This window comes from Triturus cristatus, chromosome 1_2, assembly GCF_964204655.1.
Source record: "Triturus cristatus chromosome 1_2, aTriCri1.1, whole genome shotgun sequence".
Classification (NCBI taxonomy): domain Eukaryota; kingdom Metazoa; phylum Chordata; class Amphibia; order Caudata; family Salamandridae; genus Triturus; species Triturus cristatus.
In genome coordinates, this window is record NC_140580.1 from 863,004,016 (window position 1) to 863,027,309 (window position 23,294).

Here is a 23,294-nt window from a genome sequence, read left to right on the forward strand (position 1 = left end):
CAGTTTGTACTGAATAAATAAATAATATGTTTCTTCTCTTGGTTTACAATGAGAATATTACCAATAGGAAATTACATGTTGGCTTTCTTTATGCCTGCAGTGAAGGACCCATGTGCTGATCGCAACGGTGGCTGCATGCACGAATGTCACAATGATCGTGGGGTCGTCCACTGTGTGTGCCATCCGGGATACAGGTTGACGTCGGATGGCAAGTCCTGTGAAGGTAACGCAACTCCACTGCTTCCACATATATAGGGTCCATTAATTTGTGTAAGCCTGACTGTAGTCTTTATTCCATATTCGACCCATTTCTTGAGAGGTAAGCGCTCTGTGGCATGGGGAAGGGTAGACCTGAGGGCTGGGTGGGGAGGTATTACAATACAATGCCTCCTCTTGCCTTTTAGAGATTCATCCAATCAGATACACCATACATAAGATGATCTATTGAAAATAAACTTCAATTAACCAGAAAGTAAATTAAAAAACTAGCCCTCTTTAAATAAGACTGATACATCTCAAATGGAAAAAAAATTGCTTCTTCTGATTGTTGTTCTTGCTTCAGAGCAAATTCTGCTTTTGCTTCATAAACTGTTTATGAATGGACCTCCAGGGAGGCTTAGGCATGGGAAAGGCTAGGAGCCAGGAATGTTCAAATTATTAGATCCGGTATTTCTTTTTTAAACAATTCAGTATGGATTTTCCCATATTTACTTTAGTTACTTTTATCAGTATTTCTAAATGTTTGGTTCTGAAAAAAGAAATGGAGCCACTGAGAATATATATTTCCACGGTTGTTTGTGAATTTGTTCAAGAAAGGTGGATCACGGCGGCAATATGTGTGTGCATTGCTGTGACATTGACTCCTTGCTTAAGTGCCCCTGTGTAGTGCTTGCACAATTAATCAGCTCTATTGCTGAAAATCCTTTTAGTCCCCCAAATGTGCCAACAGGAAGATTTTCGGTAGTTTTCAGATCTTGGTGCCTGAGCTGCTAAGGGAGTATATTCCATGGTTTTTGATTAGTTCGCTTGTAGGGTTCCTCAGGAATAATCTTTGTAAGTAAGGTACACAGAATCACGGGAGTTGTTACATTCTAAAAGTAAAAATATACCCGGCCCCATGAGCAAATCCCACTGCTGTGTCAAGTTCACAGCTGGTCTCTTAAGAATGAAGTACTGCATCAGATCAGAGGGCAATCATTCATGGAACAAAGAAGGGAGTGATTGAAGTGAGAGGTGTGGCGCAGTGGCCAGAGTTTCTGACTCTGGAGCGGAAGGCTCATGGTTCGATCCTCAGCGGCAGCTCAGCTCAGCATCATGTGACTCTGGGCAACACCACACTTAATCTCCCCGACGGCCCCCAGCGCCTTGAAACCTTAAGAGGTGATATGTTTGTGATTTAAACTATGGATTACAAGTGTCTGCAGGTCCCTGACAGGTAGTCATGGGATCTCTTGGGCTAGTCGAGTCATTCCATCCCCTGCATGGGCACCAAGTCCTTGAGTTGGCTCACTAGTCCTGAAATTCTGATGCCCACTGATCATAATGGGGTAGCAAGCACTATATAAATGCACACCTTTTTCCCTCTTCTATCCCTCCACTATCCTTCTCAATCTAAATATCTGACTAACATATCCGCCAATCAAATTACTTTCATATTTCACTATACTAATTCATCACTAATCCTTTATTGGTTCCGGAGTAGCGTGCTACTCACCGAAAAAGCACTTTGCCGCATCTTCAGGGGTAGTAAGCAATGTATAAATACAATTCAGTGCAATAGAATACAATATTGTGCTGCACATGAATCCCCTTTCCAGTGCCCCTCCTCTATGCCAGTGGTTGGCAGACCTGGTAAGTATGCCATTCAAGAGCTAAGCTAAATGAGTTGGAAGGGCCGGAAAGGCTCCGGAAGAATTATAGAGGAATTTTGTTCTCAAGCTGGCATAAGGTCAGACTGGCAGAAGTCCATCTCTCTCAGCCCTCTTGCCACCAGGAGCCAAAATACCGCAGACATTTGTGTTTTGGTCATTAACACGTTGTTTCTTCTTTTTTCAGATATCAATGAATGCGCGATTGGCTTGGCCATGTGTTCGCACAGCTGTCTTAACACCAGAGGCTCCTTCCAGTGTGCCTGTAACCCTGGTTATGAACTAGGGTCTGACGGCAAGCAATGCTACAGTGAGTATCGCGCCAGATGGGCGGTGGTGCTAAAGATGGAGGTCGATGCGCGCAGTGGTGGACTGACTAGTACAAGATGCCTGTTGATAGGCCAGTAGGAGAGGGGCCGGGTCAGTTGCATGTCAGGGAACTGATCCTGTACACTTTCTACGGGCTATTCAGAGGCAGTGGCCTGACATTCAATCTCCTTTTATTTCTACAAGACCAGTTTGCATCTGGAAGAGCAGGCCGGTGAGGGCTGGGGAATGATGTAGTCCCAGCTAAGCTCACCTCAGTTTAGTTTCATAAATGAATTAAGGTCATGTCTAAAATTGTAAAATTCTTTATGTAGAAATATACTGTAGTGTTAACAATGTGAACCCATGGGAGAGGAAGTCTGTTTCTTGTTCTGAGCTGACACTGCCAGGTACATTTTAACTCAGAGATTGGAGAGATTTAAAGTCTGCTCCATAAAGAAAAATAAACGCTTCTCTCTTCTCGCTCTAGTTCTGGTTCTTGGATTTTAACAACTAGCCAGATCTGGAAAATATTTTTGTTCCAATTTAAGCAGCTTTTGGGGTCATGGGATCCGCAGTATTTGCATTACACAGATCTATGCACAGTCATAGTTGTCAAGACTAAGTGCATCTGTGTGTTCCACTCAGCGCAGTGAAGGCCATGTTAAATCTGTCATGTTCCTAAGTGACTGAGCCTTTCCTGTAAGGCTCCCCGCATTCATTTTTCCCTAAGGTGAGACAAACATTGCGTCAAAGTCATTCCTGGTGAAGACGCAGCAGTAGGACTTGCTTGCTGTTCTATGTACTAGCTTCAGAAAACACAGGGATGTCCCCTTTCCTATTCGAAGGGAAAACACAATTCTCTTATCTCCATTTCAGACTTTGAACATGGATATTGGGGAATACAAAAAAAGTGTTAAAGAGAATGCGTAAATTAATTCCAGCCACTGTTCATCATTTGGGACGCATACCAGCTCTTTGATTTATGCTCCCCATGCCACCTCAGATAGTAACTAACCTATAAGGAAATTGGTATAATCCTGATGGATGGCTCTGGGTTAGATGGCACGGGCTTTTACAGAGTTGATCAACTTGTGGCCCATCAGCAGCAGTGGCTTCCACCTAATATACCCAACCCCAAAATCCTAAAAATATCCTTACCACCCAAATACCCTTACTCACCATAAACCCTAAAAACACCCTTACCCTAATTCCTTTTCTATCTATCCATCTATCCATCTATCCATCTATCCATCTATCCATCTATCCATCTATCCATCTATCCATCCATCCATCCATCCATCCATCCATCCATCTATCCATCCATCCATCCATCCCTCCCTCCCTCCCTCCCTCCCTCCCCCTGCCTGCCTGCCCGTTTGTAAGTCCATCTATCTGTCTGTCTAACAGGTTTCCCTTACCTGGTATATACTTACACTTTCAATGTAAAGGCAAGCATGGTAAAGGCGTATGCGTGGTAAAGACTAGGCCTGGGCGGTGAACTCCGCTCGATTCGCGGAGTCTGCTGAGTTTTCTGCACTCTGTGCTCCGCGGAGCTCGCGGAGAGCAGAAAACTCTGCTTCGCGTAGTGCAACGGGGCAGAGTTCACCGCCCAGGCCTAGTCTTTACCACGCTTATGCCTTTACCATGCTTGCCTTTACATTTTTCCTCCTCCCACCTTCTGTTGTCCGACTTGCTTCTTCCCCTCCCACCCCCACCTTTGTCTGTGTTACTTCTTCCCTCCCACTCTTCCATTGTCCCCATTGCTTCTTCCCTCTCACCCCCTATCCAGTCATTGTCTATGTTGCCCGTATACTCCCACGATCGCTCCCTTTGTTCGTGTTGCCCACCCGCCATAAGATAAAATGAAGATCTGTGAGTGCGGCAGCGCTGGCCGCACCATAGCTCTTTTTTTTCTAACTCTTAGCCATGTTGCACAGATGCTGGGCTGCTCATCAACATGGCTAAAAGACATTGGCAATACCAACAGCTCTCTTTTAGGCAAGCGCTATTGGCTTTGTGAATACTTGTTTTTTTACAGAATCAAGCAGACTTTGCCTAAGGGCTGGCTGTTCTTGATTTGCAGTTCCTTGATTAACAGACCATTAAGATGGACAGTTTAGTGCTGAGCATGAGCCAACAGAGCTGCCTCTCCCTCAGCACGCTTGTTTTGCTATCTGGAAGATACGCTGCTGTTGTGTTCCAAGGGATTATTGCACGCACTGACCATGACATCTTGACTAGAGGGTTACTGGAAGATCTGCCCCATTGGGATCCAAGTGATTACAACATTCTTTAAACAGCATTCTCTGTAGTGCTACTAATTAGGCGATAACAAGTGCACCGATGTACAGGACCGTGTCAGTTCAGAAACAGTGGAACCAAGTGAAGCGTCCATGGCCACCCAACGTTCCATTTATGGGAAAGATGGCTGCTCTGGAAGTCCCCGGGGCCGTGCTGAAAGACCACACATAGGCCCAGATTCACATTGAAGCCATGCAAGGCAGGGCAGTAAGTAAAGTTGCTAAGCTGTGTTGCATGAACGGGAAGGAGCAGAACAGCGCCATGCCTAGTAAGATTATGACATTGTTCTGATCTCTCCTAGTGGCGGCTGGCATGTCTCGAGGGTGGTGAGGCAGGCGAGACATTTAAAAAAAACATTAAGTTAAAAGAGCTTACCTGTGAGCGCAACATCCTCCTCAATGGTCTTATCTCCCCGAGGCAGGCAGGCTCCAAACTCCCAAGCCTAACCTGGCACCGCTCTCACCAGCATGAGAGCAGCGCCGGGATTGGTGGGAGTGGCCTCTGTCAGCGCTCAGAGGAGCCCTCGAGGTTTTTTTCTTTCTCTATAACCCAGCTGTTTTCAGACAGCTGGGGTAGAGAGGTTTAAAGCACACATGAGTGGCCGGCCGTCGCAAGACGGCCGGGCAAAAAAACATGCGCACTTTAAGCTGAAAGTGCCCTGCTCTCTCTGCTGCTGCCAGTGAGCAGAAGCCCTGCCCCATCCTCATGATCTGTTCGGGGTGGGGTGTCAAAAGATAAAATGGTAATGAATTAACTTCATTACCTTTTACTTATTTGTCTCTGGGGGCATTTCAATGGGGCGACGCTCCTCTGCTCACACGGAGGAGCCGCCCCTTCTCTCCCTGCGCTGGCGCACTTTAGGCAGCTATGCTCCAACACAGATACCCCTGAGTCATAGCCAGCTGCCTTTATTTTGGGTTTGTGAAAGGTCTTTCATGAAACGGTTACCTTTGAGTACATCCTAAGTGGTAACTAATCTACTGGTAACAGAGACGGTTCCAGAAAACTGCATTGTCAAGTCAGATCTAAAAAAACAAGACATGATGACTTCTTATTGTTCAATGTATAGTTCCGTAATCTTTGCATTCTTCCTTCTAAGCACTCTGGGGCTGGAGCAATGTGGCATACTGCTTCACAAAAAAGTGGCAATCAATAAAAACGATAAGGCTAAAGCTGTCGATTTTGATATTTAAATGATTTGCAAAGACACATACCTCTTTCAGTCTCCTATTCTGCCCCCCATGCCATAGTGAAAGGGACAAGGGGGAGCTCTGGAACATCTACTTAATGCGGACCTGTGTCTCCTCTGGCAGGGATCGAGATGGAGATTGTCAACAGCTGTGAGTCCAACAACGGCGGCTGTTCTCACCAGTGTCTCCACACCAGCTCAGGCCCCCGCTGCTCCTGCAACTCTGGGCACCAGCTGGACGAGGACCAGAAGACCTGCACAGGTGGGTGAAGCGTCACCGTACAAAGGAAGGCGCCTTGCATTGCTCCATGCTTTCAGGAAATGTCTTATGGAAAAACATAGTTATATTATTGTTTTTTTGTATATTGCTTTTGCTACCCAGATGTTGTTTAATCAGTGGCGTCGACTGTCCTGTGACTGCCGGCTTCACTTGTGAACCGCTGTTCCTTGGCGTAGGAGCAGTGGTCAGAAGCCGCAATATGCGTGTCAGGACCCCCACAGTCCCGCCAAGCATATTACGAGTTTCCTCTTAGCCTGGCTTTTCATCATGGTTCCATCGCCATGAAAACCCTGGTGGAGAGGAAACAAAGGGGGCCATGTGCCTCAAACATATGTGGATGCACACAGGGGGGCATAGCATGTGCCCCCCTGTGTGCATGCATTTAGGTTCCTGCATGGCATGGACTTTCGGGTCCATGCAGTGCAGGAACCTTGTAGTGCGGTCCCATTGTGGTGCCTTTTTTAATGGCACCGCCGCCTTTGTAAGAGGCACCGCCATGGGACCACCATGCCGCCCACTTGGCAGACTTCTATAAAGTCAGAATCTGGCGGGTGTGCGGCGCAAGCTTTGTCAGAGGGGTGGCGCCACCGCTCTGCCAAAAACTTGTAATCATGGCCTTAGAGTGACACTTTCTCATGAGTAAAACCAAGTATGGAGAGAGATCAAAGAGAAGCCGTAAAACAATCTTGAAACTGCTGGAAATTCCCTGAACCGGAAGGTCATTAACTAGCTGTCCCTGTTTTAAAGTAATGACTTGTATATTCACAGTGCTTCACAACAGATCATCAAAAGTACTTATGGTATCGACCTCGGTGGGATGAAGGCAGAATATGCCTTGCTGTGATTCGAACTTAGGACATCTTGGTTACTGGCATCTCTGCACAGCAGAAGCTCAAACTGTTGAACGACATGACCCCTCAAACGTCATCAAAGTGTGTGGCATTGAAGCATATATTCCTGAAGCTGGCGCTCCTAGATTGAGAATGGAGTTATCAGCATGTCTGGGAGCGCTGCTGCTTACCAACTGCGCTGCCATAAGGAGAGTTTCTAGTTTAGTACAAAGACTTTTGACTTTAAAAAGGAATACAGCCCATAGCTGTGCGAGTAACAGCGAGGCCAGGACTGCTGGCACAGGGCACAAAATGCTTCCAGTGTGTTTAAGAAACCTCGCTCACAGCCAGGGCTCCTTTGCAGCCAGAGAAGGAACCACAAAAAGCAGATGAAACAGTGCCTCCTGAAAGTACATGAGATATTCTAAGGGCCTGGTACCATCTTATGGCCAGTTCTTGATTACAGCCTCCTACACCGGGCAGCGGGTCGGCGAACCACAGTCTGAATGCTCAAAACTCTGGAAGGCTTCCATCCAATCGGATCGTTTTGATGACTATTCTGTGTACTGTATGCTAATGACAGGCAACAGTAACGTCACCTCATTTGTGTGATGGTCCATCACTATTGGGGTGTCGGCTGGTTGACTCGCTGATGGCTGGGCATGTGTCTATGTGTGCAGGACTTTGTTCATAATGTCCTCTTTCTACTCCTCTGCTTTACATAGTCGCCTCTTCCTCCCTGCGCATGGCACATTCATCTGGCCCTCATGTTCCTAGACACTCCCACATTGGCAAACAGTCGTCTGGGATAGAGCTCTCAGTGCCATGGTCCAGGCTGCGGTTTTTAAAGACTGCAGTAAAAGCCCCCACTCAGGCGCGCTGCTCTCCGATCACAATTGGTGTATTCCAGGGCCTTGCTGCACGGTGCCGCAGGGGGCCCAACCCTGTTGACTCTACAGCTCTACAGGGGCGGCTCCTCCGTTTGAGTGGAGAAGGTCACCCCACAAATAAGAGCCCCTGACCAGAGCTGAAAAATAAAATGGTAACAAAGTTTATTTATTACCATTTTATTTTCAGCAACCAACCTGTCCCGAAATGAGTGTCAGGCAGGCCCAGTGCTGCCGAGTGGCAACAGGGAGCTGTGCACTTTACAATGCGCTTATCTCTTTGGTCGGCCATCTTGCGACAGCCAGCCAGATGCGCATTTTAAACTTCTCTAACCTAGCTGTCTTAGACAGCTGGGTTAGAGAAAGCGCAGGCCTCCGGTGCTCTTGAGAGCGCTGAGTGAGGCCGCTCCTTCCAGTCGTGGCGCTGCTCCATTGCTGGTGAGAGCAGCGCCAGGATTGGTCAGGGGAGTTGGCTGGGTCCCGTTCTGGGAACTGCCTGGAAGAGAGCTGAATGGTGGAGGAGGTCTCAAGGTAAGTGTTTTATTTTTTATTTTATTTTTTTGCGTCCCCACCCACCCTACCACCCTTAGTACCTGCCAGCCACCACTGCTGCACAGAGCAGACGGGGTTGAGGCTTTATGCCACCACGCGGATCCCGAGAGCCAACTGCCTGACCTCTCTAACTGACCCCACGGCCCAAGTTCAGAGCGGTAGTAGAAACGCACAATTCGCCTTCCTTGGGAGAGCCTCCTTTCACAGCGAGGGCCTTTGCATGTAATTGTAGCAGGCACTTACATTATTCGAGAGCAATGCCTGGTGCTGCCAATTGCGTGAAGGTTTACACCAGTGCGGGAATGCGGTAGTAGAAACCCATTAGCGTTGCTCTAACCCCTGATGCGTGGCCTGTCTACTAAGCGAAGCGAAGCAAAGTGAAATAGGCTTAGGAGATCCTACGCTGATCGAACTTGTGACTCACTGACCATACACATTGAGGGCTTATTCATCTACGGTGTCTTACCAGCTGCCTTTTGATAACCCTTTGGGTAATTAATGGGGGTACCTTGTCAATGGGGGTGTTTGCATGGACATCTTGGGATACAGGCTTCAATCCCTACCTAAATGCTCCGCGGTTTGTATGTTTTTTCTTCGTTTGTCAGTGCTTCTAATCTGAAACTGATGGCGGTTCCAGGCGCAGAGTCATTTCCTCATTCGCTTGAGTGTTCGCGTCCTGCCTTTCGGCTGCTCAGGGTCCTGGCCCTTTTTTTCTGCCTAATAATCACTTGCATACTCTGGAATAATACACAGGTCTGCTGCAGGAATGTGGTTAAGAAGCCATTTCCCATGTGTGGTCCATCTGATCCAATCACCCCGCTGGTATTTCCGGGAGAATGAAAAATATCTTTTGTTGGGGCTGTTGGTAGGGGTCGAGAAGCAGGAAGGGGGGGAGACATATCTGTATCCCAGGCCAGCAGTCAACAAACATATGTTTACCTGGCGTTCTGCACAGTTTTGGGGGGATGCTTGTTTATGTCCCTGCCAGGGAGAGCGATGCCTGTGTTAGCAAGAGTGGAGGGCCAGATGTGTTATTTTGAATTTGGAAGCATCCTCTTTACATTACAGCTCACATGTGTTTGTTGTTATGTTTTAAGCAGTTCACCTACTTTATTTTGCATATTTAGATATACAGATAACTTCTATAAATTGGGTCTTGGAGTAGTCAGGGTTCAGAACATTGCATCACCTCCAGTTGACTGTCCCCAACCACTCTTGGTTTCCTCCTTCCCTGGAAGCGCAGTGTCAGGGCTGATTAGCTCGCGGACGACTCACCGAACTGCTCCTTTCACCTTGGGTATGAACATGGGTTTCAGACTTGGAATATGGTGAGATGTACCCTGAAAATCTCTGGAATTCTGAAGAATACTAGGGACAAGGGATGACTTTGGGTAGGGGGGATGCTGAATAGAACATTGGACATTGGCAGCAGGCTGCAGAAACACAAAGTAGTAAAGGGCTACTTAAAAAAAAACTACAAGCAGGGCTGTTTCTGGCACTGGGCATTTTCCCGGTGGGCCGGAGGGTGGGGTCCATTTTTGTTACTGCAGACATGCAGGTTGGTTTTGCAGGGTTTCCACCAGCAACCCCCCCCCCCCCCTCCACCAGCAACCCCCCCGCCCCTGAGCCCCCCACTGCTGCTCTGACTTAATTGCCAGGGCTGGCTTGCGTTCTCAGTCCGCCCCTGCCTACAAGGTAAATAGTCAGATAGGGTTGGTGTGTGATTGGCTAGGTAAGAGCTGTGAGAAGACACAGAAGCAATCTGCTCAGACTGAAGTGCAAAATAATAAATGGTGCAAACCTCCGAAGAAAAACTGGAGATCTAGCTGAAAGGATTTTGACACATCGTCTATAATGGGTTAGGTACAGGCAGATCCAGAAGGCACCAGATGTGTAATACCCACTTGGAAACCCATACGGCGCATAAACCTGCCAACATTCTGATGAATCTATGGCCTTTATCACACTCTAACCTGGCATGACTGAGTGCTCAGTTCTAACACTCAAGCTTTTACCCTATGGTGGGAATCTCGGAAACCACATACCACATATTGTATGGGTTCTCATTTACGGTATTGCTCCACGTGCAGGTAGACATTAGCTGGCATATGTAGTCTTGATTCAAAGGTGACGTCAAAGGCAAATTCGGGAGGAAGGCAAAGGTCAGTGGAAGAAAGTGGACGCTGTTGAGGAGCACATGCATATGAGTCCAGTAAACCACAATCTAACCAGCAGCCCTATTGGACAACATTGGTCTCTGAAAGAATCAGTCTTATGAAGACCCAAGACCCACAGGCACTAACTTTATTGGGCGTTCCTGCACCTGCGAGAGGACCCCTACAGTACATGCTGTGATTGCCCACAACTTCTACTGGTTCAAGTGGGAACACACCATGGGCCCGATTCACAAAGGTAAACTTAAACTTTTGTGTAAGTTTACTACTTTTCGATATTCACAATGGTAAACTTAGACCACAAGTCTAACTTTACTACTTTTCAGTTTTCACAAAGTTAAACTTAGACCACAAGTCTAACTTTACTTCTTTTCGGTATTCACAAAGGTAAACTTAGACCACAAGTCTAACTTTATTAGTAGTAACGTACCTTTGTGAATACCAAAAAGTAGTCAAGTTAGACTTTTGGTCTAACTTGACCTTTGTGAATTCCGAAAAGTAGTAAACTTACACAAAAGTGTAAGTTTACCTCTGTGAATCGGGCCCCATGACAGTATGCACTGCACACAGAGAATCATCACAGATGTGCATACCTCTTAGGAGGGAACCACTGCCTTTCAGCATCATTCTTGTGTGACCATGACTGCGAATGTCGTGAAGCGGCCCTATGACCGTCTTGCCAATGGGTGATGCCACTACAGTCCACCACTGTCATCACGGTGCTTGTGTCTAGCTGGCAGTGGTCAAGATCGTGTAGAACTGGCTGTAGCCTGCTTTACTGGAAGGTTAGGCTAATAATGCAGGAGGATTTGTGCACAGAAGAAACTTCTGCAATTGAGAGAGAGTTGGATCCGCAGTATTCATTTACCCAGAGAAATTCGGTGGCATCTTACTGGCAAAGGCCCTCGCTCTCTTGCTGTTGTCTATCTTGTGTTCAATCTGAAGGTACGTTTTTTGTGGAGGGTGTTTACACAAACGCGTACCACTTCATGTCCTAGTATGTGATAGCCAGTCTCCCTGTTTCTCTCTCCTTGCAACTCTTATGTGCCTGCTTCCTTGAAAGTGAAATTGCCTTTTAATAATACATGTTGAGACAGTGTTGTTTGCTATACATAGTATCTACCCAGGTCTCAACTGGGTTTACGGGTACCCTCCTGTTGTTTGTTTCTAGTATGTTATGGCACCATGGATCTGTTCTTGATACATGTGCTTGGCATCCTCCTGCCGCATGGTGGTTGGGCAGATGATAGTCATATACAAACCGTGTAACTATGTGACACATGCCACGGTGCTAAGCCTGTGTGACAGGTAAGTAACTTCTTTGGCAGCAGGGTTCTGATATATATTCTGGAGCTTTGAGTAATTAACTCAGCTGAAGAACAGCTCAATTAAAAGAATAGATAAAGCATGTGTATATGTAATAGACACTGAGCTGCAGAACCAAGGTGATGGGTGAAAAATGAATCTTATTGATAATTTTCTTTTAAGTGGTGGATATTTCCGTGGCAGCATTGTTTTTCTGCATATATGTCTACCCATTTTTTGTCTTTTCATCAGAAAAATTCTGAAACCAAGACTGCCACATTATGTAGGCATTTTCTGTTGAGGTGTGGTGTAAAGCTCTAATTTCCTGTATTTTCTCTTCCAGATACTGATGAGTGCACAACCGGTGCCTCGTGCTGCCAGCAGGATTGTTACAACTATGCAGGTGGTTATGAGTGCGTGTGCTTCGCTGGCTACAGACTCAACGGGGATGGGTGCAGCTGCGATGGTAAGCACTGCCCAGGATGCAATGCTCGGGTCAACAATTGATGGCACGCCATATTCATTCGTCGCACACACACAAATGACTTGATTCATAAGTGCAAGGTTTTTACTAATGGTCACTCTCGCAGAGAGGATGTTGTGCGGCGGCCAGGAGCTGGGCTCCATGTTTGCATCTCGGGGTCTACTTAACATACTGTGATTCTGGGCAAATTACTTAATCTCTCACGTGCCCATGGACAGTGCCTGGATGCCCTCACGGGTGAAAACCCACACTATATAAATCTACAATTTCTTTTTTTTTTTACACAAAATCTGAATTTGCACTTGTAAGCCCATTTACCAATGTGCAATATCACCCCAAATATTACACATGGGTAAATTGATTTGAGGGGTTCAAGAGAGCCTGCTCCATGGTGGGGAAGACCTGAAATGTTTTGCATCACCTAAATAATCAAGGGTTTGCGGGTGTTCACAAACCTTCTAATCATTCCCACCCTGGAAATGGTCAGGGATTTAATCCTGTAGTAACTCTTGCTAGGGCAGGATTAGGTAGGGAACTCCCCAAAAATTGGTATGAGTGTAGCAGAAGCGCTTGTGCCATAAGGAGAGCTATATTGCCATTGGATTAAACACATGATCATAATTTGTGATTTACAAAGGTTTCTCCAGGAGTACGTCTGAAAATTTGTCACTGTTGCTGATTTCCTTTGTGAATTTCTGATTTTCATAAAACTGCACCCATGTGAGGGTGTAAAATTGTGAGTGCAGACTTACAAACATCTTGGAAAATTGTAAACACTGACACATGTAGAATCCCTGAAACTATTGTACCTAACTTCTACATTCTAAATGGATGCTGTCGTACAGCGTGCAGTGGCTGTGGAATGTCCCAAACGATATTCCTGAATAAGTGCTGGCAATAGTAGTAAAATGGTTCCTTTTTTCTCCGCCTCGGCAGCTTTCTCTATCACAGGTGAGGATTAAAGGAAAGATTATTTTTCAAGCTTGTGGAGTGAGGGAACACAGAAGCCTAAAGGGGATGTAAGAAACTCCTGTAAGAAACTCCTGTTTCTCCTTCCACCCGGTTTCAGTCGCACCAGAGTGGAAGTAGCCGAGGATGGGGAGCAGGATTAGGGAGGGGAATGATTGGTGTGTGCTTTGTGAGGAGTTGGGAGACATCGGGATCTACCATGGCCTTGTAGGAGCCCTCTGGGGAATTAACCTCTTTTTGGTGGCTTCCTCACCTTATCCCCACTGGCTTGTCCATGAGACCATTTGATAGTAGTTATTGACAAAGACTTGGCTGGTTGAGTTAATCTGCCAGAATTAGAGGCCAGGATCCTGTTTATACACAGCTAATATACCAAGATAATGACTGCAAATTGGAGATTTTAAAATACTATTATTATTATTTGTCCAAAAATATAGTTGACAGTTTATGTCTTTAGGAATTCTGTTCACTGTATCAAATGCCTGTGCTTCATTTCAAATAACTGTAGACACCTTTCCAAATAAGCCTCCACATTTATTTTAAGAATTTTACACAGATTGAAGGAATTGTGGCTCTTATTTTTGACAGCTATATGTGAAAAAACTATAACAAGAACAGTGTAAAATTCAAAAGAAATGTAATATTCTGTAGTGATGGCAATTGTGTGTTTTTGCAAAAAAACAAAAGTATTTTATATATTCTTATTTAAGAATTTGTGTGTTCTGCATGTTTCAACAATAAACAGTCAGTGCTAAAGTCTATTACTGAAAACTCCAGGAGGAACTTGAGCCATAGTAACTATGCTACAAATGTTGTGCCCTAGTGACATTTGATTCATGGGGAACTCTTGGAAAAGAACCTTCCTGTTTCTAGGCATACTCAGGCAAAGCATGGAGTGGTGAACATGGCATACCATTATTCTGTTGGGTCACAGCTCTTACATAATATTTGTTTAATGTTTGTCTAGTATAATAGTTGTGAAGTTTGCTACAAGTCAGACAGCCAGAGGACGCCTGTCATAAGTGCATCTAAAGTATTAGAGATTCATGGATTCACATTCTTGAATCATTCTCCTTTGTCACACTGAGAATCCCTGGCAACTTTAAGTAGCAGTAGACAGTGTCAAAATGGCCCTATGCCCAACAAAAAGCTTCCAGAAAATGTGAGCTGTGTGTAGTGGTTTTTCAGATCTTTCATCTTATGGCCCAGGGAGAAACTACCAATGTCACTATAGCAGAGAAAGGACACTAATCTCTCTTCAACCCCTGCTAAGACTGTGGACGAAAGAAGATTTATACAGAAGATCTTCACAGTCAGTGCATTGTTTGTCCTTTTCCTTCTCAAAAGGCATCACACCGTATCCTTTGCAAGTCATTTTCTCCAAAACACGTAAGAACAGTGAAAGGAGGATAGCTCTTGATTTCTGGAGAAAGGGAATGCCCCGTCGTCTGATGATGATTTGGTGAAAAGTGCTCCTCGAGGCACTTCCACAAAGGCAGTGCATAAAAGGAAGCACGCGAAACTTCCTCAGCTAGAATCTACCTCTTAAGATCTTCTAAGAGCAAGATCAAACCTTTGTCAGTGAAAGCATGAGAAAAGGCAAGGAGCAACCTACACTGAAAGTGTTCCGAAAATCCAGCTCCTTTGACACTTGTCAGAAGTCTCATCTAAGTCGTGATTCTTCTGTAGAAAAGCAAACATTGTTGATGACCACCCCATCATCAACAGACTTTTCAGGAAAGATTTCAGGCTGTCCCTGTATTCATTGGCTCACTGTCTTTACTGAATTTTACTAACAACTACTAGAACCTCGATGATGGCCCCTTTGGTGGCAACTCCATCTGCACTCCAAGTGACAACGACCAAGACATCGATCATGATCACATCAATAACAGCCACTTCGAGGACAACCAATTATTCTGGTGATGGTACCATCCACGACCCCATCACCGTCAACCTTATCACCATTTTTGCTGGTTTTGGAAGCACATCCAGTCTATTCTCGCTCACCATTGAAAGTTTCTGCTCAATTGTCAGTGTATATATTATATTCTGAGCTAGAGCAGATGTTAGTGACAAAAGAACACATCTGTGATACAGCATATTGTCCAGCTCAATTGGCTTTGTGCTGTTTCCAGAGTATGAGGAGGCTTATAAGAAGTAGGAAGGAGATGCAGACTTTCAGGAGGGTTTATCGGTCTTCATATGAGCCCAGGCGTCAGTACAGTGGACCTCGTGTAATGTAGCTACAAGTGCCTTAATGTTTAAGTTGCAACATGTGCAAGCTTTCCAAAAACTGATTCCTTAACCTCAACTTATTACCCTCTACTTGGGCTTCTATCAGGGTCACTGCCCCCGCCATGTCAAGTGCTACCCCAGTTACATGTTCCTACTCTACTACAGCCACTGAAACCACTCTTGGCTTCGCATCCTGTAACCCCAATGCCGAGTGACATGGAGGATGAGGAATCAGACTAAGCTGAAAAGGAAGGTTAGGTCTTGAAAGAAGGGTAGGGGAGAATGGTGATAGCCATGTTGAGGAAGAATGGAGGAATTTAATTCTACCTAGGGAATGCGACAAGACCCCTCCTCTACCAGACCTTCCATCAGACAACATCACCCATTTTCATGTCCATGTCCTTCCAATCCTCAGTTGAGCAGCAGTGCTTCTTGTATGACTTTAAGGAAACACCTGGAAGAAAAACTAAATCCATTTATATCCTGGACCATATCTGGAAAGAAGGCTAAAAGTAGGCCTGGGCAAAAATTTCGTTCCGTTCGCGGAAATTGCGATAATTTGACATTTTTGCGTTCCGCGGAGAGCGCGAAAATGTCAAAAATTCCGGTTTCCGCAGCTTGGCGATAATTTGTTTCTTGCTCGCGCTGTAAAATAATACATTCTCGCGCGCGCGCGATCGCCTTACCTGAATCCCTGCGTTCGCCGACAAGTTTTCTTGATCCGGTCGCGTTCTCCATGAGATGTTGTATTGTTTTTAGCCATTTGCGCTGTCTCGCGACAGTTCGCGCCCGCAGTGACGTCATGCGTCGCGCGATCACATCTTTCTTCTCGCGATCATGCACCGCGAGAACAACTCAAAACAAGATGGCCGCGCCCGCAACCAACCACATGGGTAAGTTGGCGACCCACAACCATGCAGAAAATCTCGCGAACATGCCGGAAAAAAACTTCCGCATCTTCGCGATATTTCTGCTTGTTTGCGATAATTTTAAACATTCTCGCGATAATTTGCGAAGGTTAATTCCGCAAATTCCGCCCACCCCTAGCTAAAAGTCGGGCAAACAACAACCATGGTCCAAGAAGTAGTGGTACTGCACCTTGAAAGAAATTTAGAGCACCCGAGTCTACATCAGCAAATTAAACTAGTCATCCTAGGCCTGATACCATTATTGCAGTAGCTGCTCAGAGGTGATTTTAACACGTTGTTCCATGCTGAAATGCAGGCTAAGATCCCTATTCAGCGAGCATGTGGACCACACATTGCAATGTTTACAAAGAAGATACCGATAGAGTACAGCAGCAAGGTGGTAATATCATGTGGTATGGCTGGGAGGCCTTCCCATATACTATTGACACGATACCCAAAAGTGGACCTCAAATGCACACTAGTAATTCTTCTCTCAATCTTGGTAGAGGGGCAAAGAGTAGACAGTCTTACTTAGAGGAACTTGTGTAAAGCATTTTATAGTACCGACATTGAAGATAAGTAATTGATACGGCTCAAAAGAAATCTGACACCAATTATAGAGCTCATTTTTATTTATCTTTGGACACCAGAATGAAGAATGTACAGTTCGTATAACCGGAATTATAGAATTTACAGTGATAATAATATCTATACTTTGCAAAGTTGTGAAACTTTATCATTGCGGTCAATGGAATAAATCTCAGGTGACACTCGGTCACTTGTGGGGCGAGTTCCACAGACCCCACTTGGAGTTAAGGTCTTGCAGGTTCACAGACCAAGCTTCAATAGTCAGAACACTTTTACCTTGCCATGGGAGTCTGGGTGCAGAGGTGACTCTGCTGTCCTTGGTGCTGAACGGGGAGCTGCGGGGCTGAAAAAACGGTACATAGCAAAACGATACTTGCCGGTCAAGTTCACAGTAGCCCCTTGGAGGTGAAGCCTGGAGGGGCCCCTGAACCAGGAGTCGCCAGGCAGAACAGCTCTACCTTGCTCTGGCGTCTCAGTGCAGAGGTGTACCTGGCTATCCGTGGTACCGAACAGAATTGCAGGAGTTGACTTTTGCAGGTGGCCAATGCAGACAGGTTTGGAATGCACATACTCAACAACTGCGCCACAGAGGGAGAAGGTTGATGGAACAAAAGATTCCCTCTTCTTGGAGCATTGAGTAAAGTAGTTAGTAGTCAGCAAGACCACCAACAAACCTTGGCCACAGCAAATGCAGTGATGAAGCAAATCTTCTTCAACAACTCTTGGGAACGCTGTAGAGGACTGAGTCTCACTAAGGTTCAGGACAACACTTCCCAGACGGCACCTGGCCAGTTACTTTCAGGCTCGTCCTTTATGGAACCCAGCGGACAGTCCTTCTTTGGGTCGTGGAAGTGTCTACCGTCTGCAGGGGACTAGTACCGCTAGTCCTAGGGAGTCCTGGTGAAGTCTTTGGGTCACAGAGGGGTTTGCCTTCTTTTTGGAGCTAGTTTCCGGGCCTGGATGAGTCGTAGTCTATCAGTTGCAGTGGGTCTGCCACAGGTGCAGTACTTAGTGCCTCTTCTTTGAGGACTCCTACCCAGTGCTGGCACAGATTCTTCTTTGTGCTATTCTTTAGAGCAGATCTGGAGTTCTGGTGCGAGGGGGTGCTTAAATCATATATTTACGGGGTGTTTAGGGGTGTGAGGGCTAGTAGCCAATGGACTACTAGTCCAGCAGCTAATCCACCCCTGAGGTGGTAATCTGGGGGGTGTGGCACCAAACTACCATGAACCCACTATTCTTGGGACTTTTCAAAATGGCACGGGCCATCCTTAGCAATACAGACCCACTAGCCCACCCTACAGGTATGGCTAGTCTTTGGGGGGCAGAGGGGTGTAAGCCTCCTGAAAACCTAATTACCCACCTGCTCACAGAGATGAGTGCCTGGGAGCAGGGGAGCCTTTGTCTCCACTTGGAAACAAGTCACCTACATATCAGAGCAGGTGAAGCCTTTGAGGCTCACCGCACTGACAGGTCTTTCACTAGATATCCTGAAAGGGCACAGGTGCGACCTCCGTCCTGCCCAGGCCTTTTGTCTCAGTGTCATTAGAGAGTGATAGCACTCACTAGCAGGAGGTCAGACTTCAGACTTGGTGGCAAATAGCTCAGACAGCCCGCCAAGGCGTAAGCGAACTCTGTATCTTGGTGCTCCCTGGGTGAATGCCAGCTCACCCTTGACACAAAAGGGGTGAAAAAGCATGGCGCTTGATACCAAACATGACTAGATTTGGTGGTACCATCGTGGAGCTGGCTATTTAAGTTCTGTCCGGTAGTCAGTCTGTATTAACCTATGGGCCGCCATTCACTTAATGTAAACTTGAATGGCAAGGTTACTGTAGAGGTATATATGTCTGTACATATATGCCTTCACTATTGAATATAATACACCCTACCTCCTGACCTTTAGGAGGCCTACATTAGGGTGACTTACACATACCAAGTCAGTGAGGGGACTCTGTTACACATGATGTGTGCGGAGTCTAACTCGAGCAGGGGAACTGCTCATGCAGGCTTCGATAGCAGCCCTGCAGGCTTTACTTATACTCGTGCCACTCAGGGTGGTACAAATAGTGATGCAGTCCTGGTGACCTCTTTAACTCCCTTGCCCCAGGTATCACTGGTAACATACACTAGGGACTTATAGGGTTGTTTAAGTATCTTGCCAATTGGGTGTACCAATTCACATTACCCTTTGAGGGGAAGAACAGGACCTGGTTAGCAGGTCTCAGTGCACTTTCAGTTCTTAAACCACAGCACCCAGAGCAAAAAGTGTGGGGGGGTGACCATTCAAAAGGGCACTTTCCTACATGTACGCTCGCTAGAAGTCCAACAATATGGGCACGCCCCTTTGACATTCTTTCATGGCTCAATACTCTCTCAGGTCTACAGAGGATGTGCAATCATTATGGGGATCAAGGACTACAATATTATACCCACACTCAGACAAGCCGGATGCAATCCAGGCTACTCCTCGAACAGAGGACAACGCCAGGGAAGTAGGGGACGCTGCTCAATCACACTCTTAGGATAATCTCAAGCAAGTCTAACTTATCAACCATGCGCGCTGGCTCCAGCCTGTAGAATGTTGAATTTCCCGTTTTATTTCTGCTTGGAAACAGATTACCTCAGATCGCCGGATGATCCAAATAGTGCAGACCTGTCATTTCCTGTAATTTCTAGAAAAGCTTACCAATATTCCACCCAAGAAATAGCATCATATGAATTTGTGTGAACTGAAACAAGAAATTCTTCTCCTTCTGCTAAAAGAAGTGATTAAGAAGGTACCATAATACTTAAGAAATGCAAATAATACTCCAGCAGGTTCTGACAATCGCGACCCAAGGACAATGCCTTCTTGATGACATTGCCATACGTCTGCCATAGGTATATAGAAAGTCTTTAGAGAATTAGGGGCCTATTACGATGTTGGTCGGAGTTTCCTCCGACCGACATTGTGGCGAAAACGGGACCAACCGACCTCCAGTCAATAGTTCTGACTGCCTAATTATGATGCGACTGCACATTGTGCAGTCGTATTCCCACATTTCCCTATAGGAGCTTGTGTTACGGCCATAAACCAGCCATAGTACATTCTCCTATAGGGGAATGTGAGGTTGCGTTAATCCCTGCACCCTGTGGCAGGCACCTAAAGGTGCCTGCCACAGGGTGCAGGGATTAACAGGGGGGCACCATAGGTGCTCCGTCCGACCCCAACCAGAGGCCGCTTGGGAAAGGGTGCTCTGCTAGGGGCCCCCTAACACGCTTTCCGACAGGGGTTCCATGTCGGAAAGGTCAGCATGGAAACTCTGCCGGAAACCGTACATCACAATCTGTACATATGGATCACGGGCTGGTTCCGACTGGCCGACGGGCTCAAGGAATGACTGGCTAGTTTCAATTCCAACCAGCTGTATCGTAATCAGCCGGTCGCAATTGCAACTGACAATGTCAGTCTTTTACGACCAATATCGTAACCAGCCCCTGAGTGTGAAAGGGTGAAGAGTAGTATGTGAATTGCTTCAACTCTTCGTGTTCTCTCAGCCATGCGTGGTAGAGTCCAAGGGCCCTACTCTCAAAGTAGTATGTTTAGTAGTACTGAATACACTGAGTGTTAACATTATTATTGCTCTGTTCTCCTTTTAGAATATTTCTTTATTTTGACTGAAATTCTAAGGAGTATTCAAAGTTTAGCCCCAGTTGCTGAGAAAGCTTCTCTTATTCTCTTCCTGACAGACGTAGATGAATGCTCCTCAGGGAATGGCGGCTGTGAACATGTGTGCCTGAATGTGGTGGGTTCCTTCCACTGCAGCTGCGAGATTGGCCACAAGTTGGATGACGACAGGAGGAGTTGTATTCGTGAGTGACCTTGTCTTTTCTATTGATATTTGATCCCTCTCCATCCCACATGATTCTGTGTTCTAAAGTCCAATTTTTAAGAGGTCAGTACTCTTTTGAAACATCATCAAACCATTTGACTTTTAAATCTCCATTTACATGTACTTTTAGGTCTCCAAAGCGCAGTCTGAGAAATTGAACTAATATTATGATTAATAATTTAAAAACCATCTGTATGACGAATATTCATATTCACTTTTTCTGTTTCTCTTGGCTTTTTGCTTTTTCTTGTCTATTGTGTTAACAAAGCGTGTGATAGTTTAGCTTATAACCTGGGAAATTGTTAATTTATGTACTAAAGAAGCTACTTCTTTGAAATGTTGTCATAAAATACATGTCTGCAGAAAGGCAGTAAATCTTGATAGTTGTTAAGTCTAAGCAATAACTATTTTGCTGATTAGATTTAATTAAATTAAATTAATTTACAAACAGCTATTAGAAACGTTAGTGAACCTCCACCTGTCATTTTGTATTAATTTGCTCTGGCAAACATCAGCGATGGTATGCCGCCTATAGGTGGGCACTACATGTTGGTCTGTTATCTTTATGAAACTGTCTGTTTGACTTAAAATATTTCTTAGAGTGCCTTCTTATTTTATATGCCCAGCTGGAGTTTGCAGATCTCCAAATGTGCTGTTATATTCTTTTAAAGTAGGACCTTACTCCCCCAGACTGCAACATTATTCCCAAAAGATTCATCATGCACTATGTGACGTGTCATTTTAGCTGAACTGAAGCCTTTCAACCCCAGGGCCTGATTTACAAAGATTTTTCTATGCCTAGCTGTGACATTCTCCTAACGTACTCCTAAATTTCCCAGAGGACTTTAATACATTGACATCTGCAGTCTCAAACCCGCTTCGATGTAGAGGTGGCTGTCCTTAGCGCACCTTAAGCTCCACTTAAAATTGTGACCTGCTTGTCAAATTGTTGAGGCATGTTTCATGGTGCAAAGCATTAACAAATGCATTCAGAACTTGCCATGACCACAAACCTTTGACAGGCAGTGAAATGGAACATTTGATGCTCTGCAATTGTCCTGCCTTTCCAAATGAGGGTAGGAGATGTCTGGTTTCCCAATCCTCGAGAAAGCATTGCCATAAAAGAAGGAAGAATGAAATCTTAATTCAGGTCATATGGTCACCTGACCCTTTCAAAACCATGATACGTTGATTTGGAGAAAAGTGTTGGAACTGTGAGACAGAGCTCCAAAAACTGGTACTGTCCTGGCAAATCCACATACCTGCTCCATTCCCAATTATTCAAGAAACAAAACTGGGGTGACGTGGGTTAGGTATATGTTAAAAGCTTGTGCAAAAATGCTTTATAACAATGACCCCAGCATTTTACTCTTGGGATACTCTACTCTGTCCAAAGTGGATTTGCTACCCATTCATCAAGAACTAGACCTGGTGACTCACACTATCACAAGATTTTTGTGGATACATCCGAAGGCTCGTAAAGAAAAGAATTGACGTTAGTGAAGAGGAGTGGCACTTATACGCAGCTCTGCTCAGTCATTTCCAGGGCAGTGTGGAGCCAGCACAGAGCCGCACATCACCATCTACCAGGATGTGGGACAACTGCAAAAAAATTCTCCAGATCCAGTCTGGCAACTGGTGGATATTCAAAAGTGACAAATCTGCTGTTAAGTCGAGTATCCATCAGAAAGACTTACCAAATGTATGTAGCGTGTTCATAATATCTTTTGACATGGTGAACAGCCGATATCAGATGGTGGAATACAAAGTGAGCTGGAAATCCCTGCACTGAGTTTCTAAAAATAATATCTAGGTTCTGCACAGCTGATGTCCATCATCGGCTTTTCAACCTTCTCAGGACATTGATGGTAGCCTCAGAAGATTTTGCTTGTGTTTTTGGGGTGGAAGGTCTCTCTAGCAGTGCTTGTCATAAGGCCACCTCTCCATTGCCCTGCCCTTCATAGGCCTTTCCATGTTTAGTCAAACAGAAATAGGCCTAAGGCCCTATCTCCTTCCTGAACCACCCTACCTGCCCCTGTCACACACTGAGAATGTTTTTAGTGTTGGCAAGTCTAACATTTTGCTGCTAAAAATTGCTATGCTTGTGTTGTCTTTGCAAGATGTTTGACCATTTTCAATTCCCCTCAAATCTCTGAATGTTTATTTACTGCCCCTTAACTCTTTAACTTTTCCTTCTCAGCCCTTGATGACCCCCTGGAGACTCTGACTGGGAGACTTCCCTTTGTTCGCCCCCTTCCCCAAGTCACACTGTTGCATGATGAGTTCACACAGCTTTTTGATGACGATTACGATGAGGAGGAGGAGGCTGAAGTTAGGCGTGCCCACACACTCGTTGAATCATTTGGTAAGAAATACTTATATTTCTATTTGCTGTGCTTTTTTGTTTACAGTGTTAGAAATAGAACATATTACTCCATAAACTAACAAAAAGGGGGTAGAGTCAAGACGGGTGATGTCTGCCTCTAAGGAAAATGGCAAGAATGAATGTTATAATAGTAAATGGTATTTTCTATAGT

The 23,294-nt window shown here is 45.4% G+C and overlaps 1 protein-coding gene across 2 annotated transcripts in view; it reads left to right on the forward strand.

Annotated features, from left to right (window-relative positions):
- MEGF6 (multiple EGF like domains 6) overlaps positions 1 to 23,294 on the forward strand; it is a 1,140,767-nt gene that overhangs the window by 965,829 nt on the left and 151,644 nt on the right. For both annotated transcript variants that reach the window (XM_085609125.1, XM_085609129.1), the window contains 6 exons: positions 101 to 223; positions 2,056 to 2,178; positions 5,792 to 5,929; positions 12,039 to 12,161; positions 20,615 to 20,737; positions 22,958 to 23,122. In XM_085609125.1, the coding sequence (XP_085465251.1) occupies positions 101 to 223; positions 2,056 to 2,178; positions 5,792 to 5,929; positions 12,039 to 12,161; positions 20,615 to 20,737; positions 22,958 to 23,122 (795 nt within the window). The remainder of the gene's footprint in view (positions 1 to 100; positions 224 to 2,055; positions 2,179 to 5,791; positions 5,930 to 12,038; positions 12,162 to 20,614; positions 20,738 to 22,957; positions 23,123 to 23,294) is intronic.